Here is a 19,196-nt window from a genome sequence, read left to right as displayed (position 1 = left end):
ATCAAGAACAAAAGAGGGGACATCAATACTGACCTCACAGAAATAAATAGAATTATAAAGGAATATTACGAACAATGATATGCCAAAAAATTAGATAACTTATATGACATGGACAGGTTTCTAGGAAGACACAAACTATTGAAACTAACTCAAGTAAACATAAACAATATACATGGACTTATAACAAGAGATTGAGCTAGTACTTTAAAACGTCCGACAAAGAAAAGCCAAGGCTTAGATGGCTTCACGGGTGAATTCTACCAAACATTTAAAGAAGATTAACACCAGTCCTTCACAAATCCTTCCAGAATAGAAAAGGATAGAACAATTCCCAAATCATTCTATGAGACCAGTATTATTGATACCAATGCCGGATAAAGACATTGCAAGAAAACAACAGATCAATACCTCTTACAAATATAGATGCAAAACTCCTCAATAAAATACTGGCAAACTGAATAGCATGTAAGGATTAGATACAATGACCAGATGGGATTTATCCCAGGAATCCAAGATTTGTTTAATGTCTGAAAATCAATCAATGTAATACACCACATTAACAGAATGAAGGACAAAAAACACACATTCATTTCAATAGATGACAAAAAGCATCTGAAAAATCCAACACCCTATCATGATAAAAGCCCTACCAACAGAAGAAAATGTCCTCAATATAAGGGTCATCTATAAAAAACGGACAGTTAACATCACTAATCGTGAAAGACTGAATGTTTTCCCCTTAAGATCAGGAACAAGATAAGGATGTCTGGTCTTGCTGCTTCTACTCAACATGCTAAAGGTTCTAGCCAGGGCAACTAGGCAAGAAGAAAAAACAGCAAACATACTGAATTTGTGTAGAAAAAAATGTGAAATCTGGGGGCTGTATGGGCACTAAAAGTCATTATTTCTTTTGCTGTTTGTGAAAAGAGAGATAATACTTCATTGTCATATAAAATGGAAGATTGAAAATGGCTGTCTTAAGAAGAAGCCAGTAGAAAGCTGTGAATTTTGTGTCAAAACTGGAAAACAATTGCTGATCATTGAATTATAAATGCAAAATGTGATACATAAGGACATGCATGCCAGAAATATAATAACAAAAAATAGAGATTCTAGTTTCTTGAGCAATTTTGTTATGTCCTGAGATCTGAGAGAATGCTTTACTGATGTGAAGAAACCACCTAGCAGCAGCAACCTGAATTGTAGGCATAGTACCTGGGAGGAAATAAAAGGCCCATTTTAATATGACTAGGAAAATCCAAATCTACTAAGTGATGCCTGGAAGTTGGAATATAAAAGCCCCAAATTCCTCTAAAATAAAATCAGTTCCACAAAACAGAACAAAATTGCAAGGAAAGGTGGGCAATAACTGATTATTTAGATAACTGATAAATCTGTCCATGGTAGCAGCATAGAAGGACTAAATCATTTTATGCATCTTTAGTTAGGAGCTCCAACTCCTAATTTAATGAGTAGCTATGATAGGAAACCCCTGTTGAGCAAGCTACACTTATGCTTCCAACAAATCATCATATCTCACTTTTAACAACTACATAATTAACTTTTTCAAAATTGTTATTTAATTTGAAACACCAACTCAATCAATTATAATTAAATAATGCTATTTTCTTTAGTAAAGAAGTAAGGTGCTATCCTCCTCTTCACTTCAGATTTACCTATCTCTTTGTACTAGGCCAGTAAAGTCTTTTTACCAATCAGCTAATCTCACATCAAAAAAAAAGAAAAATAAATGTTGCATGTGCAACAGACTAAGAGTCAACCAAGAATGTGGAATTTTTGTCTACTTACAGTCCACATTATTCTCTGCTGCACAAATAAACAACATAGAGAGTGAAAATATACCCTAAAATTTATTCCAGAACACTGAAGTATAAAACATACCTGTGTGTCCTATTAAAGTGGCGTAAGTGGCCGGGCGCGGTGGCTCACACCTGTAATCCCAGCACTTTGGGAGGCTGAGACGGGTGGATCACGAGGTCAGGAGATCGAGACCATCCCGGCTAACACGGTGAAACCCCGTCTCTACTAAAAATACAAAAAAATTAGCCAGGCGTAGTGGTGGGCGCCTGTAGTCCCAGCTACTTGGGAGGCTGAGGCAGGAGAATGGCGTGAACCCAGGAGGTAGAGCTTGCAGTGAGCCGAGATCACACCACTGCACTCCAGCCTGGGCGACTAAGCGAGACTCCATCTCAAGAAAAATAAATAAATGAATAAAAAATAAAGTGGAGTAAGTTTGTATTGTGAACAGCAAGCCATGTGGGTGGTTTCAGTGGCTGGGAAAGGCTCAGATAATGAAAAGGCATTGCATTTACAGTTCCCAGGGACTCACTGAATTTCACTTGCTCAGTCAACTTCACAGTGAAGTATTCTGCTGCCCTAAACTAAGTGAAGAAACAATTTGCAAAAGACAAAGGGGATTAGCCAAGTTATATGAATAATATCATGGTGGAAGTCTATTAGGAACTAATATCCCAATAATAGGAAAGATCAAAATAAAAGTCAATGTGAAGCTACAGTTTTCTGGTACAAATCTCTCAGGATTCCGTGTGTGTGTGTGCGCGTGCAAGGGCTCATGTGCATTAAATATATTACCAAAGAACATGTGTGCAAATACACAAAACTAAAAATGTGATCTATGAAAAGAGCCAAAGAATAAAGATGTTGATTGAAAAGAGTTTCCAATCTAAGAGCCTTGGATCTATAACATAAGACCCAAGACCATTATTGTTGAAACGAATACATCTAAGTGGAACAAACAGAACAGGTGATGTTAGATTATTTCACTGACAAAGAATAAATGGAGAAAACTTCATGAGCTTTATTGATCAAGTTGTTCTAAATATAAGGCACGACACAGCATCAGAAATAGAGAAGACAAAGGGAAGAATTACGCTACTGTGAAATGGGTAGTAACAAGTAAGGCAGGGTTAAACGCTGTGGTGTGAAAACAGCAGTGAAGATAAAAGAAACATCCCAGATTATTCTGGAGGTAGGTACAATATAAAATATTAAATACAGGGGGGAAATACAATTATATTTTTAACTTGTAATATATAGTAAAACAAAGAATAGCATGATCTGTATCTCAAATACTGTGATTCCAACTATGTTTATGACTCAGTTTCAGAGATTTTGACACAGAGCTAATTCTATTAACTGCTAAAAATGAAACATTTTTAAAAGTGTAGTTTGTAAGTAAAAGTAAGTTAAAAAAACAAAACAAAACTATAAAGTGGTAGAAAGAAATATGTTGTATAAGTTAGGTGACAAGGGAAGAAAGTGTCACAAGAAAATGTGAAGCTGGAAAGTCCCTTCCAGATAAAAGCCACAGGTAAGGAAACACTGACACACAGCATGAGTCAATGTCTTGGATAAAATGCAATATTCAAATTTACAAATTACAGTTCCTATTACAGATTAAGAGAGCCACATTATAAGAATCAGCATTTACCATAGTTTGTAATTAAATGAATAGCTCGACGATGCCCCATCTCCTGGAGGACCTGTAAAAGGTCACCGACGGTCTTGTTTTTCTGTGCCCAGGACCAAAGTAATTCTCTTGTTCCACTTTTACCTTGGTCTACATACTTTTCAATATGACGAACATCCAGCCAGCTGCTTGAAAGTCTCTCTGCTGTGGAAATTGCAATATAAACAAAGAATTGTTTACTGTACTTTTATCAAAATACCTGTTTTTGTGTACCTTATGTTTTATTTCCTCTTATTTATAACTTTAACTTTCCTCTTATTTATAACTTTTATTTTGAACTAATTTGGAACATACTCACCTACCTTCTGCTAATGTTGACATCTTACTAACCACAATACAATGATCAGAATCAGTGATAACTGCAAACCTTATTCTAATTTCACTAGTTTTTCCACTAATGCCTGTTTTCTATTCTCAGATCCTATCCAGTTTTCCATATTATATTTAATTGTTCCTTCTCCTTAATCTCCTCCAATCTGTGATGGTCCCTCAGTCTTTCCTTGTCTTTCAGGACAGTGAAATGATATTGTCCTTCTCAATGCATAATATCAACAGGTTTAATATAGCAATGTCTTATCAATAATAATGTTTATTTTTATCACTCAGTGAAGGGAGTGTCTGCAGAGTTTCTCTACTATAAAATTACCTTTCTCTTTATAATTAATAAATATTTCAGGGAAGATACTTTGAGATTATGGAAATACTCTGCTTCTCCTTGGATTTGGGCCACTAATATTTGCATCCACCAGTGGATCTTATTTATCACAATTATTACTACAATATTTGCTTAATGGTGATTTTTCTATTTTCCCTTTTTCCTTCATGAATTCTTTGGTAAGAAACAGCTGTCCCTTCTCCTACGTTTATTTATTTATCCAGTTGTTTATCTATGGGCTCATGGATATTTATTTTATTCTACATGTTAAAATCCAGTACTATCATTAATAATTTTGTTGCTAAAATTATTCTAGCTTTGTCCATTAGGTTGGCTCTTGTGTTCTCTTTTTTTTCCTTTTATTTTTATTTTATTTTTTTTTTTGAGACAAGATCTCACTCTGTCATCCAGGTTGGAGTACAGTGGGGCAATCTCAGCTCACTACAGCCTCCATCTCCCAGGCTCAAGCAATCCTCCCACCTCAGCCTCCCGAGTAGCTGCAACTACAGGTGTGCACTGCACCACCATGCCCAGCAAATTTTTGTATTTGTGTGGGGTTTTTTTCTTTTTTGGTAGGGATGGGGTTTTGCCACACTGCCCCAGCTGGTCTCAAACTCCTAGGATCAAGCTCAAGCAATCTGCCCGCCTTGGCCTTCCAAAGTGCTGGGATTACATGTGTGAACTACCACGGCAGGCCTCTTGTGTTCTTTTGACAAGCCTTATCTTTTTGTGAGTATCTCCTTATTTTCTGGCTCTACAAGGTGCTCCAGGCTCATCTTGTATTTCCCCCTTTCCAAGACTGGAATTATTTGTCTAATGATCTCTGGTTTCTTTATTGGACAATGGTGTATAGAAGCTCAATCCTGATGCCAGAATTGCTCATTGTGGCCAGGGTTCCATTGCTTCTAGGCCCTCCAAGAACACGGAGCAAGGAAATATAGGTATGTACACTCATCCGTGGATCTCTATTCCTCTATCAGTAGGTGCTTATATTAAATACCAAGAATTTATTCTGATGCTTCTGATTCTAATCCAACATCACAGGGTATATTTCAGTCCTTCCTCATTTGTAACTTTATTCTTGAACAGTAATATTATTGATAATATATTTACTCATTTGTTTAATTCTACAATGCACATAAAGTGCTTTCAGAATTGCCAACCCATACCCCTGTGAGACACACATTAGCAAAATCAGAACACAATAATTCTTTCCGTCCGTCCTTAGCATAAGCACATCCAGTTAAGATGCTGTGTTCCAAAGTACTTAGATTAATTCTTTTCTTCCTCACCCCTTCAGTGTGGTTATTATTCATTCGTAATACAGCTAGATTCAGCTGTTGAAGGTTTGAGAAATGGTGTTTTGTTCCCCCCTGTCTTCCCATTGAACACTTTTGAGCAATTAAAAGCTAATATCTGGGTAAAATCAGGGAAATGTTTTACTAGGATACTAGGCTTTAAATAATTCAATTAAGGTTTGGCATAAACAACTTAAAACTGTACAAAAAGTATATGAGTTTTTATGGTGCCCTGATTTAACAGAATTCTTCAAGCAAAAATTTATATTGCCTTCCTGCACAACTTCCAAATTTTAAAGTGTACTTTGAGGCAAAGCGGGGAGAAAAAGCAAATGACAGAAAAGGTGGTCTTGTTCCTATGATAATATTCCCAATCTGGAATATTGAGCACTAAAATTAACAATGTGTTTTGGGCTTTTGGTGGTGATGGCAGCACCCTTTCATAACTTTACCTTCCAGAGAAACTAAAAAATTTAGGATCCTGGATGCAAGACTGTGGATAAAATCCCACTGTTATCTGAGGATGGTCATAGGGGACCCCTGACACACCACCATAACTGGCTTTAGGAGCTCAGCATCCTTTCATCCTGCCACACACCAATATGTGGAAGCTGCCCTCCAGCAGGAACCATGGTGATCTCATGGGAGATAGGACTCCCCTGTCCACCAACGAGAGACTTCAAGGGCAGATGTGCTTTTAAAAGGCAATGGTTGTCTAGATCTCAGAAAAATGATAAGTCTTGTGAAACTTTCTTCTGTTAAAAGTCTGTTTTGGGGCCAGGCGTGGTGGCTCACATCTGTAGTTCTAGCACTTCGGGAGGCCAAGGCTGGAGGATCACTTGAGGTCAGGAGTTTGAGACCAGCCTGGCCAACATGGTGAAATCCCATCTTGACTAAATACAAAAATACAAATATTAGCCAGGTGTGATGGCGTGCACTTGTAGTCCCAGCTACTCAGGAGGGTGAGGTGGGAGAATCACTTGAACCCAGAAGGCGGAGGTTGCAGTGAACTGAGATCACGCCATCGTACTCCAGCCTAGGCAACAGAGTGAGACTCTGTTTCCACACACAAACACACAAAAGTCTGTTTTAGAGTCCAAAGGTCATTGATTTCTTAGGGAGTTGCTACACCAGTTATAATATTTGAAATCAAGCCAGCAGAAAGGCAAATATCTTCTGCCTTAATATGGCATCCCCCCCTGCCCAATTTTTCGTTCTACAAGCCTTTGCTGGAATATTCAATTTACCTCAACTTTATGCTCCCACTGAGGCTGTGAATAAATCCTGAAAATTGAAAGTGTTCACAATATGAAACCATGACTGGCCCTCTTTCTATGAGCTAAAAATTGACCTGGTAGACATTACTAGTGCCGCCAATACTTCCAACCCTCTATCCCATCATAGAGGATTCCATTTCCCTGTCCTTTCAGGTTAGGCATGCCTCTGTGTCTCCAGCCAGAAACACTGAAGAACCAGGGCACAATTCACTACATGTTGACAGGCGGCTGCCTCAAGATCAAAGCAGCCTGAAATGCTGAGTCACTAAATGGAGGAGAGTTTGCTGGACTTTCAGTGCTCTTCCTGGGAGCAAAAAGTAAACCTCTGCTATGTTAAACCACTGAGATTTTTGGTGCTGCTTGTTACTGCAGCATAACTTAGTGTATCCTGACTGATATACACAAGGTCATATCTTGAATTTTGTTACTCCGTTACAACTTGTACCAGAAGAGTTAAAGAGAGTGGCAGCATTTGCAATTACATATCAAATAAGGGGAGATAAAGTTGAGACATTCTATTTGAATGCATGTTTAGGCTGTAAGGAAAGAAAAATAGCTAGAATAAAATGTCTGACATCATTGAGTTAGAATGTCTTTGCCCTTCCTCCATATTTCAAGTTCTGGCAAGAATATATTCATTCCTCATCTCTTTGAAGAGATGTTTCACAGAGGCAAAGACTATCCAAATGCCAATATATGTTTTAGATAGCTTATCATTTTTAAAAAGAAGCCTTTAAAAAGCAAAAATAATAGCCAAATGTAGTAATGTTATTTTAATATATTTCTTTCTGATGAGGTAATCTGCCTATTTCATTGAGGCACATTTTTCATAAACAATTTATTTAGCTATTTCTAAAAGCTCTTAAGAGAAATACTGCAAACTGGTATAGTTCAGTGTAGTTCAAACATTTGTTGAGTATCTGCTATGTGCCAGCAATACAGTAATTGTATGCACTAAGTGTGGGTTGAGCATGAAGACAGGCCTCTAACTAAAGATGAGAACAGCAGGGAAGGCTTTCTGGAGGTTTGGCTTCTGGAGCCTGAGCCATGCCATGTCTAAAACTGAGTACTTCTAAAGAGAGGCCAATCTTAAAGAAGTATTGGATACAGTACACTATCCTGCAGAGGAAAAAATAATCACTACAGTTTCAGATTGAAAACAAGACAAATGAATGAGTCTGAGCCCCGCAGACTATCCTGCTTTCCAAGGAAAAAAGTTCTTAGTGAAAACAGGGCATTGCCGTTGGCCTCTGGGTGAGTACAGGAACACATGTATTTAGTGGTGGCACTGCCATCGACCTATGACACAACTCCAGGCAAAACACAGCCTCACTGAACAATCTCAAACTTCTTAATAACAAATGTCCTTGTAGTCCCACCTAATACATATAATAAATCTTCTTGCTCTTCCCTGGCCTGTTAATTAATTATAACACCTCTTATCTTTAAAACACTTCCCACTCTCAAAATGAACATTCCAACAAGAGAACTCTAAATATCAAATTTCAGCAAAGGGAAAGTTTCGGTTTCTACATTTTCTATTAGAACATTAATCGAGGCCGGGTGCAGTGGCTCACGCCTGTAATCCCAGCACTTTGGGAGGCCAAGGCAAGAGAATCGCTTGAGCCCAGGAGTTTAAGACCAGTCTGGGCAACATGGCAAAACCCCATCTCTACAAAAATTTAAAAATTAGCCAGGCTTGGTGGTGTGCATGCACCTGTAGACCTAACTACTCGGGTGGCTGAGGTGGGAGGATAGCTTGAGCCCAAGAGGTTGAAGCTACAGTGAGCCGAGATTGCACCACTGCAGTCCAGCCTGGGTGACACAGTGAGACTCTGCCTCCAAAAAACAAAAAAAAAAAAAAGGAGAAGGAAAAGAAAAAATTAATTGGCTAATATTTACAGAGTATTAGGCATCCTGTATCATATAAATTCATAGTAATTAATATTTAAATAATAGATTTCTTCCTTTTTCTTTTGTAAACTAAAATCATTCCTGCTACCCTTTGAAACTTTGGGATAAGACATATGCACATAATTTAACAAGACTGAAGAGAGAAAATGCTTTTGTGGACTACCACAGCCAGGCAAGGAAAGGAAGGGTAACCAAATACCACCTAGCTTTGCAATAGAAGTGTTGTGTTGTGGGGCAAGGTTTAACTAGGCTAAAGGAATAGAAAAGGGTATATCAAATGGGGAATTGTTCCAGAAACAGTGAAGACGACACGAGAGGGCAGAGGGAAGGCCAGAATGCTTGGAGCAGAGTGTTCACATTAAAGAAAAGATGAACAAGCTCCATGAGGTCTCCATGTTACCTTGTATCTGCAGAAACATGCTTAGCCACATAGTACACATTCAATATATTTTTGCTGATTGACAGACAGAGGCCCTGAGTGTTAGCATATGAACTTAACTTCATTCTGAAAGCAGTGGGACCAATTCAGATTTCTGAGAAGGTGACGCAAAGATGGAAGCTTTACCTTTTGGAAGATGCATCGGGTGGCAATAGTAGCAGGAGTCTCAGATAGAATATTTATACATTAAAAAGGTATAAACATGTCCTAGCTCACAACAATTGCCACAGTAGGAAAGGCACAGTTTATAGCTATTAAGGAAATCCAGAGTTAACATTTCAAGTCCCAGGGAATGTCAGCTTTTCATTCCATACTTTCCATAAATTCCATTCCCCGGTTCGTTTTTTTTTAAATTCCTGAATTTGCCTTTTAAAAGTGCAGCAGGCCATGACTCTGGGCTGTCCTGTCCTGTGACTTGGCTGAGAAACTGCTAATATCAGATGCTTTCCCTTAAGCACATTTCTGAGATTCAGCTGGAATATGAATGAACAGATGCCAAATGAGCTGGGGTTTTAAGTTCTCTAACATTGACCGGGGGCATATAGTTCTGAGTTTGCACCACATCTAAGGAAAGCTAGATAGGTCAAAGGCATTTTTTCTAATAGCAGAAGTTCATGGCAAAAAACTGATCCAGACTGTTAAAATGAATACTGCCTGCATGCATGGATTGCTTCCGGACTGGAAATGAAATACGTTTTCTCTTTTTCCAACTGGTGATTCACACTGCAACCTTAATAGCTTTTTTCTAATGATGATGCATTCTGAATAGAAACATTGCTAAAGAGTATTTTTAGCATCCATAAAATGTATACTTCATTTAGATCCAATTCTTTAAAATAGCTCCAATCTGATACAACAGGAATGCAAACTCTCAACATGTTAATTATATTCTTCAATATTTATCATTTTCTCCAACTCTCCCTTACTTGTCCCCTTTCAGAATATAGGACTTTGTTTACTCACAGTACATATCAAATAAAAATACAGAGAAAAGTTCTCAATGACTAATTATGTTGATAAAGTTAAAAGCATTCTAAACTGAAAATACAAATTAAGAAAAATATGCTGTTAGTGAAGCATTGTTTAAAACCATTTTTTGGAACACAAATCTTTGTTGAAAGTCATATTGGAGTCACATTAAGCCAAAAAGTCAACCTAAGAAGTTCAGAAATCAGGTGCTCAAGGTCCTTGAAGGCTGTTTTAAGAGTGCAGGACTGACTGTTTTCAGTTTCAGAAATGACGTCTCCATATGCAAATATGTCTCTGAAGGGGTTTTTTCAAATAATGCAACACATCCGTATTTGGAATCTTTGTATTTGCATACAACCACATGCTAAAACCCCTGCAAAATTAAGACTCCATTCTCACAAAGCTTGTTTTTAGATACTGCAAGGGAAAAAGGAAGGATGTCACTTTCTTTCTACAAAGCATGCAAAAAATTAGACAATTTTTTTAAAGAACTTTTAAGGTTAAAGATATTTTTAATTCCAAAAGAGTAAAACAAAAGTCAAAATTATAAGTTAGATCTATTCTTCATACCAGACTGTAAGCATTAACACTTACTAGTTAATATATTTTATAAGAACTAGTTCTTATTCATACTTAAGCTCATGTGTATGTTTTACCCCATGCCTGAGTAGGACTCATAACTGGGGAGGGCTGTGTGTGATTTCTCAGGTGCCCCTCTGTCTGTCCTGCTCTCTTAATCCTAGACACAGGTAGGAACCTAACATTAACTACCTCTGGGAGAGAATTCACCCTCAACACCAAGGTTTCAGTCAGAGCTATGTAATTTCATTCCCAGGTGAATATCAATACTATTTCCCCACATATTCTTCCCTTGTTAAACTTTTATAGGTCTGTTGCCTACACTAAATTGGAAAATTCTTACAAGCAGGGACTAGGACTTTGTATTTACAGTGCTTTATCAAAGATTCTGCCCAAAAAGGTTTTAGATGTTTAATAGACATTTGTTGATTCATTAATTTATTCAAAACATACATACTGGCCGGGCACAGTGGCTCAGGCTTGTAATCCCAGCACTTTGGGAGGCCGAGGCGGGCGGATCACGAGGTCAGGAGATCGAGACCACGGTGAAACCCCGTCTCTACTAAAAAATACAGAAAATTAGCCGGGCGTGGTGGCGGGCGCCTGTAGTCCCAGCTACTCGGAGAGGCTGAGGCCCGAGAATGGCGTGAACCCGGGAGGCGGAGCTTGCAGTGAGCCGAGATTGCGCCACTGCACTCCAGCCTGGGTGACAGAGCGAGACTCCGTCTCAAAAACAAACAAACAAAAACAAACAAACAAAAAACATACATATTTACTGAGTGCCTGCTCTGTGCCAAGTACAATTTTCGATGCTAAGAGAGTCAGCAGAAAACAAAGGAAGGAAATATCCCCGCTCCCTTGAAGCTTATTTCTAGATGAAGAATAAACTAATAAACATACATATGTTTACATATGTATATAGTTTATTTTATATATACATAGAGATACTTACATACATGAAGTATGTGAGAGGTGATAAATGATATAGAGAAAAATAAGGTGGAAAAGAGGCATAAGAGAGTGGTGGGGGGGTGTCAATTTTAAGAGTGGTCACGGCCAGGTGTGGTGGATCACGCCTGTAATCCCAGCACTTTGGGAGGCTGAGGTGGGTGGATCACCTAAGGCCAGAAGTTCGAGACCAGCCTGGCCCACATTTAAACCCCGTCTCTACTAAAAATACAAAAAATTAGCCTGGCGGCCGGGCGCAGTGGCTCACGCTTGTAATCTCAGCACTTTGGGAGGCCGAGGCAGGCGGATCACGAGGTCAGGAGATCGAGACCACGGTGAAACCCCGTCTCTACTAAAAATACAAAAAAAATTAGCCGGGCATGGTGGCGGGCGCCTGTAGTCCCAGCTACTCGGAGAGGCTGAGGCAGGAGAATGGCGTGAACCCAGGAGGCGGAGCTTGCAAGTGAGCCGAGATCGCGCCACTGCACTCCAGCCTGGGTGACAGAGCGAGACTCCGTCTCAAAAAAAAAAAAAAAAAAAAAATTAGCCTGGCATTGTGGTAGGCGCCTGTAATCCCACTCGGAATGCTGAGGCAGAAGAATCTCTTGAACCCGGGAGGTGGAGGTTGCAGTGAGCCAAGATTGTGCCATTGCACTCCAGGCTGTGCAACAAAAGCGAAACTCCGTCTCAAAAAACAAAACAAAACAAAAGAGTGGTCAGAGTAGGTAATAGTTAAACAAAAACATGAAGGAAGTGAAGAAGCAAGCCTACAGGTTACTGGCAGGAAGAATGTTCCTTGCGTGTTCAAGGAACAAGGAGGCTAACGTGGTTGGAGTCAAGCAAACAAGAGGGAGAAGAAAGTGAGAAAAGCCACGCAGGACTTCAGGGTTTGCTCTGAGTGGCCTGGGAAGCCGCCAGAGGGTTCTGAATAGGGCAATGATAGCATATGCTTTACATGCATCACAGGCTCGCCGACTGCTGGGCTGAAAAGACACTCGAGGAGGTCAAGGGCAGTAGCAGGGAGTCTGAGCCCAGTCAGCCAACTGCTAAAATAGTAGAGGTGGGAACGGATGGTAGTTGGTGCCAAGATGGCTATCATGGCAGTGGTAAGAAATGGTCAGATTATTATATAGATCCTGAAGGCACAGTCAGCAGCATCATTTACTGAGAGATAGGATGTGGTTTGTGAGAGAAAGTGACAAGTCACAAAAGGCTAATATTTTTGGTCTGAACAAATGAAGAATGGAGCTGCCATTACTGAGATGGGAAAACTTTGGGAGGGCTGGGAGAGTCTTTCTGAGCTGTTAAGTTGGAGATGTCTGTCAAATAGGCAAATAGATGGATGAAGATGACATTCTAGAGGGAGACTTGGGCTAGAAATTTGGGAGTTAGTATATAGATTGAATTTATGTGAATTTAGCAGGTAAACAGAGGAGACAAGGTCCATGGACTAAGCCCAGGGGCACTGTAAGACATGGAGATAAATCTATAAGAAGAGAAGAAATTAAGGAGCATGTAATTTTTTTTTTTTTTTTTTTGAGAGGAGTCTCGCTCTGTCACCCAGGCTGGAGTACGGTAGTGTGATCCCGGCTCACTGCAACCTTGGCCTCCCAGGTTCAAGGGATTCTCCTGCCTCAGCCTCCCAAGTAGCTGAGATTATAGGTGCCCGCCACCATGCCCGGCTAATCTTTTGCATTTTTAATAGAGATGGGGTTTCACCATGTTGTCCAGGCTGGTCTCGGACTCCTGACCTCAAGCAATCCACCCGCCTCAGCCTCCCAAAGTGCTGGGATTACAGGCGTGAACCACCAAGTCCGGCAGGGGCATGTAATGTTCTAGAGCAGAGAAAGTGCTTCAAGAAGAAAGGAGAAAGGAGTGATCAACTATATCAAATAAGATCAAAACTTTGAACCAACCATTGGATTTAGCTGTGGTGACTTCAGATGATAGGACTTTCAATGGAGCAGTGGGAGGTGAAACCCTGACTGGAGGGGTTCAAGGAAGAATGGAGGACCTGGAGTATAAATAGCCCTTTCGAGGAATTTTACCATAAAGAGGAATAGAGCAGTGGGGTGTTAGCTTAGAGAAGTGAGAGCTAGACATAACATTGTCTAGCTAACTTGTGACAGAAATAACACCGTGGTCAAAACACCAGGCTTACCCGGGAGCGGTGGCTCACATCTGTAATCCCAGCACTTTGGGAGGCTGAAGCAGGAGGATTGCTAGAGCCCAGGAGTTTGAGACCAGCCTAGCCCCATCTGTACAAAAAATTCGCCAGGTGTGGTGGCATGTGCCTGCAGTCCCAGCTATTTGGGAGTCTGAGGTGGGAAGGATCACTTGAGCCTGGGAGGTTGAGGCTGCAGTGAGTTGTGATTGTGCCACTGCACTTCACCCTGGATGACAGAGTGAGATCCCGTCTCCAAAACAACAGCAACACAAAAAAAGCAGGCTCTACTGCATATGGTGACTTCCTTCCAAAAAAGTAAGAAACACAAAGAGAGGGAAGTGAAGTAATTTTACAGGGCAGATATCTGACAGACGCCACCTCAGCCATGGTTAACATAAGCAGTGATAACTCCTGTAAATAGTACCGACCCTGGATACAGGTCAGTACTTTATGGTTTTCCTCCCCCAAATCCATAACCTCAGTCTGATCATGAGAAAAACATTAGACAAATCGCAGTTGAGGAACAGTCTACAAAATAGTGGATAAGTTCCAACCAATATTCCTCAAAACTGTCAAAGTCATCAAAAACGAGGAAAGTCTGAGAAACCATCACAGCCAAGAGGAGCCAGAGGATACGACAACTAAATGTAATGTGGTATCCTGAATGGGATCCTGGAACAGAGAAAGGACATCGGGTAAAAGTGAAGGAAGTCTGAATAAAGCATGGACTTTAGTTAATAATAATGTCTCAATATTGTAATGAATGCAGCACACTCATGCAAGATGTTAATAATGGGAAACTGGGTGTGGAGTGTACAAAGGATGTAGAGTATCTGAGAACTCTTCCTACTATCTGCTAAACTTTTCCATAAATGTAAAACTGCTCTTGAAAAAATACATCTAGGCCAGGCGCGGCGGCTCACGTCTGTAATCCCAGCACTTTAGGAGGCCGAGGCAGGCGGATCACCTGAGGTCGGGAGTTCGAGACCAGCCTGACCAACATGGAGAAACCCTGTCTCTACTAAAAATACAAAAAAAAAAAAAAATTAAGTCGAGCATGGTGGTGCATGCCTGTAATCCCAGCTGCTTGGGAGGCTGAGATAGGAGAATCATTTGAACCTAGGAGGCGGAGATTGCGGTAAACAGATTGTGCCATTGCACTCCAGCCCAGGCAACAAGAGCAAAACTCCATCTCAATAATAATAATAATAATAACAACATAAAAAAACACATCTATTTAAAATTCAGAAAGAAAACAAACAAACAAAAAAAGAACACAGACTATGCAGTCTGATCATCTGGTTATAATCTTAGTGTGCCATTTAGAAGACTGTGACTCAAGGCAAGTTACTTAAATTCTCTGAGAATCAGTTCCCCTATCTATAAAGTGGAAATAGGAAGAGTGTCTACTTCATAGAATTGTTGCGATAAGTAAATGAGATAATCCATGTAAAATGTTTACCACACTGGCCAATAGTAAGCCTTGATAGGAGGTAGCTTTATTATTATTACTACTATTATTTTGAATCTTTATCGAATATACAAATGCACACTTAATGTGATTTTACATTTAATTTTTTAAAGTAATTATTAATAATTTATATAATAATTTCCCTTTTCTTTCTTGAGAGGAAGAAAATTGAATACAGCCTATTATATATCATCTGCAAAAAGTGTTTCTCAGTACATCGTAAGTTTTGAGAGGTTTTATGGTGTCAGCTGCTCCAAACAATTTAATTTAAATACCAATCTACGGTAATGTAATCAGATGAGTTGTCTCCAGAGGTTCTGTATGTACTACATTATCATGTCTGTAATGTAAACAACATTTTTCATTTGGGCTTTTGGGCTCTTGCTTTCACTAAAAGCCATAAAGTCATCAATGATAACCACAGAATATATTATCTTGTGATTACATTATTTTTAATAACAATACTCGACAAAAGTGAAGAGCAATATGTAAAATATGTTTAAAAATAAAAGTAATTAAATGAAGTAATGAAAGAATGTAGTAAAATATCTGTTATATGAAGACGCTATTAAAAAAGAGAATTTGGCCTAAGCAATGGCTTACCAATCAGGTTATGCATCAGACTCACTCCTGGGGGTTGACAAAAAAATGAAAGAAGCTGGACCCTCAACCCAGACTTACTGAATCAGCAGCTCTAGGAGTGGAACCTGCATCTGTGTATTTAAAAGACTGCATAGGTGATTTTTGTTTGTGAATGATTGGCTTACCTTATCCTGCACACACTGGTCATATCATATAGGCTGCTATATGAGCTGCCTTTGTAAACATAACCTGATACTCACCGTCATCAAGAATCACGATCAGCTCGAGAAAGCTTTACTTAGTATATTACAATTGTTTTCTACATTTAAGCTTGGGCTGTCAGCTCTCCTGAGCATACAAAGTACTGCCTCTTTGATTCAGTCCTCCATCACTCTCCTTCCCCTCTCGAAGTTCAAGTTTTCCCTACCTGCACCTCTTCCCCTCTTTCTCCCTTCGCTGTGCCCACAGGAAAACTCGGCATGTTTAGCACAGGCAGTTGCCTCAACACCCTGAACTGGGCTAGCCTTGCCTTCTTGCTGAGCCAACAACTTGTGCAGCACCTGGTCAGGGCCAGCTCGGTAGTCCAGGCAGTCAGTAGGCATGACCACCTGCACAATGAATTACAGCTGAAGTATCATGGAGTAAACATTTTAGACCCTTTCCCTGTGAGAGAATGAATACACAAAGGGACAATGGCCAGCTTATATATAAAAATAGAACTCTGCAGGCAATGTGCATCAACCAGTCCAAGAAACCAACCTACCATCTACAGTATCTAACAAGTTAAACTATCAATAACTGGGTTAAACTGTAGCAACTAGCCCAGGCAGCCAAACAAGAACCCCTGTAGCAACCTGCCCCAAATGGCCGGGACTTGAATTACTGACAGCTTCCTCAATTTTTGCTCCTACTTCCAACTTAGGGCCAACCAGAGAAAGCCAATTATGTACCCTTAAACAAACACACAAAATACCCTCCTTTTAGGTAGCTCAACTACAGCTTCCCCATATCAACAGCCTCCAATCAGGACATAGCTGAAGACTTCTTCTCCCACCCTCCTCCATCTTCTGTCTGCTTTTGAGTTTCTGCCAAACACAAGCAATGGTGGCTGGCTCCCTTGCTTTGAAAAAATAGCTTTTGTTTGTTCTCATTTGGGTGGTCCTCATTCATTTTCACCACTAGGAAAATGGGGCTGCATGCTTGAAATGGATCACTGAATTGTTCTTTGATGCCAGAAATGTCTGTACTTTAGGGAGGCTGTTAGATGTGGCCAAAAAGAGCCCAGCAGTAAGGGGTGAAGTGTAGAGTGGCTGGAATTAAGGACATAAGCCTTGGATCCAGACTACCATGGTTCAGATCCTGGCTCTTCCACTTCCAGCTGGTGAACCTGAGCAAGTTACTTAACCAATTTGTACCACAGTTTCCTGACCTGTTAAAAAACACTGGCGATGATAATGACTCACAGAGTAATTGGAGAAGTTATATGAGACAAACCATGTAAAGCATGAATATCTGGATTTCAATGCTGTCAACAGAAAGAGAGAGAATAATCTGCCTCACTAATTTACCACACCCACCTGGCCCCATTCACCAACATTAAACTGGACTAAAAACACTTTTCTTTCTCAAAGTCAGTAACTCTAGGAAATCCATGGGTATGAATACTGTCCACGCCAAAATCCATCTCAAAAAGATCTGATGGGGAAGTGACCTTATCCCTCAAAATCCCTCAAGCGCACACTGGAAATCTGTTTTATAGAAATCAGACTTTTTTTTTTCTTAAGAGCCATAACTTAAAATTACAGACTTAAAATATATAAGCATTTTTTGTATAACCAGAAGCCCATTGCTACAATTCAAAGACTGTGACCATACCGTTCATCAGTAACAAAGAAAACTCTCCTCTTAGGTCTTCTGTTAGTCCTGGTAAGAAAAATCCTATTTCAGACCATTAAAGCTAAGTTATTTTGACATAATCATGATTCTTTTCAATAAACATTAAACATGACATTGTGGAATATCAAATCTAACCAAAAATGCCTGTACTTAACAAAACAAAGATTTTTGTCCGAATTATCGCTGGCTACACTCAACACTTCCAACAGGCAGTTGCTCAACTTTCCAATGTCTGCATAAAATACAGTTCTGAAGCCAATTTTTTAGATTAAAATAAAAGCCACTCTTTAGCATAAACCTTCATTCAACGAAATTGAGTAAATAAGATTTAATTATGAAAATTAGGAGCCGCGTTCATTGCAAATCGTATTTTACTTTACCATTTCACTTGTAATTAAGTTAGGGGCTTAGGGATGCATTGAAAACACCAAAGGATAAATATCTCAAAGTTCTAAAAATATCTCCATACGAAAATGATGTTCTGGGGTGATTTCGCAAGGACCAGAAGACATCACACATTGCGAACCCAGTGAAGGTGGCATCGCGGACGAACAGAAGATGCTTTCACGCTGTTTACCCGTCTTTCCCAGGCCTCGGCTCCCTTGACATTGCGGCGATACCCAAAATTCTTTGAAAGAGAAGGGAGGGCTGGCGTCTGGGTCCCAGGTAGTCTCTGCGTCCTCCCCAGGAAAGGAGGGGCCCGGCTCCCCGGCGGGAACTTCCCGGAGGCCGCGCCAGCCCCGCGAGCGACCCCAGCCATGCAGGGCGACGCCGAGCGGGCCGCCCCCGGACGGTCCCCGCCGACTCACCCAGGCCGCGCCAGCCCAGCGCGCCGTCGCAGCTGTCCAGAACCGCGCAGAGCTCCCCGAGCAGCGCGGGCGGCAGGTCGAACAGCAGCTTGTGCGCCGACAGCGCGCCGCGGGCCCCACAGTTCCCCGCCATGGCTCGGCTGCCCGAGCCCCGGGGACGAGGCGGAGCCCAGGCCCCTGCACGCCTGCGACAGGCCGTTACACAACCGCGGAAATCCTGCTTCCACGACGGCAGCAGAGCCCTAGGAACAGGCCATTCTCCGGTCACTGCAGGGGCGGTGCCCACGTGACGCAAGGCGCGCTTCGCCCGAGATGCCCCTGCGTCCGCCTGGCCAGGCCTGGGGGTTACCCGACCCGGGTTCTCCCTTCGCTGGCTTTACGCCCCTTCACACCTCTGCGGTGGGGACGGAGCTGCCGAGACAAGCAGAGTGAGAACTGGAGAAAGCCCAGAGCTCAGAGCTCCCAGGAGCCCACCGTACCCCATGGCTAGGCGGTCTTCTGGTGTGGACGGCTAGAGGTGTCATTACTTCTTACCAAAGTTTATTTTTGAAAGCTTCTCCCTTCCTTCCTTCTTCCCTTCCTTTCTTTTCTTCCTTTTTTCTTTGTTTTGAGTCAGGTTCTCTCTCTGTCGCCCAGGCTGGAGCGCAGTGGCGCTATCTCAGCTCACGGAGCCTCCACCTA

General features: G+C 40.9%; 1 protein-coding gene across 2 annotated transcripts in view; it reads right to left on the bottom strand.

Annotated features, from left to right (window-relative positions):
• The window catches only part of IRAK3 (interleukin 1 receptor associated kinase 3), a 62,441-nt gene extending 43,745 nt beyond the window's left edge, over positions 1-18,696 (bottom strand). Inside the window, exons 1-2 of one of the 2 annotated variants that reach the window (XM_032170669.2) lie at positions 18,516-18,696; positions 3,473-3,655 (exon numbers count right to left, since the gene is read on the bottom strand). In XM_032170669.2, coding sequence (XP_032026560.1) covers positions 3,473-3,655; positions 18,516-18,648 — 316 coding nt within the window. In that variant the 5' untranslated portion in view covers positions 18,649-18,696. The remainder of the gene's footprint in view (positions 1-3,472; positions 3,656-18,515) is intronic. The other variant, XM_032170671.2, reaches the window with a different exon arrangement.
• Positions 18,697-19,196: the final 500 nt, after the last annotated feature.

The sequence above is a fragment of the Hylobates moloch genome, unplaced genomic scaffold, assembly GCF_009828535.3.
Source record: "Hylobates moloch isolate HMO894 unplaced genomic scaffold, HMol_V3 SCAFFOLD_12, whole genome shotgun sequence".
NCBI classification, from domain to species: domain Eukaryota; kingdom Metazoa; phylum Chordata; class Mammalia; order Primates; family Hylobatidae; genus Hylobates; species Hylobates moloch.
Note: the sequence above shows the minus strand (reverse complement) of the source record. Positions and strands in the feature narration are given on the sequence as shown.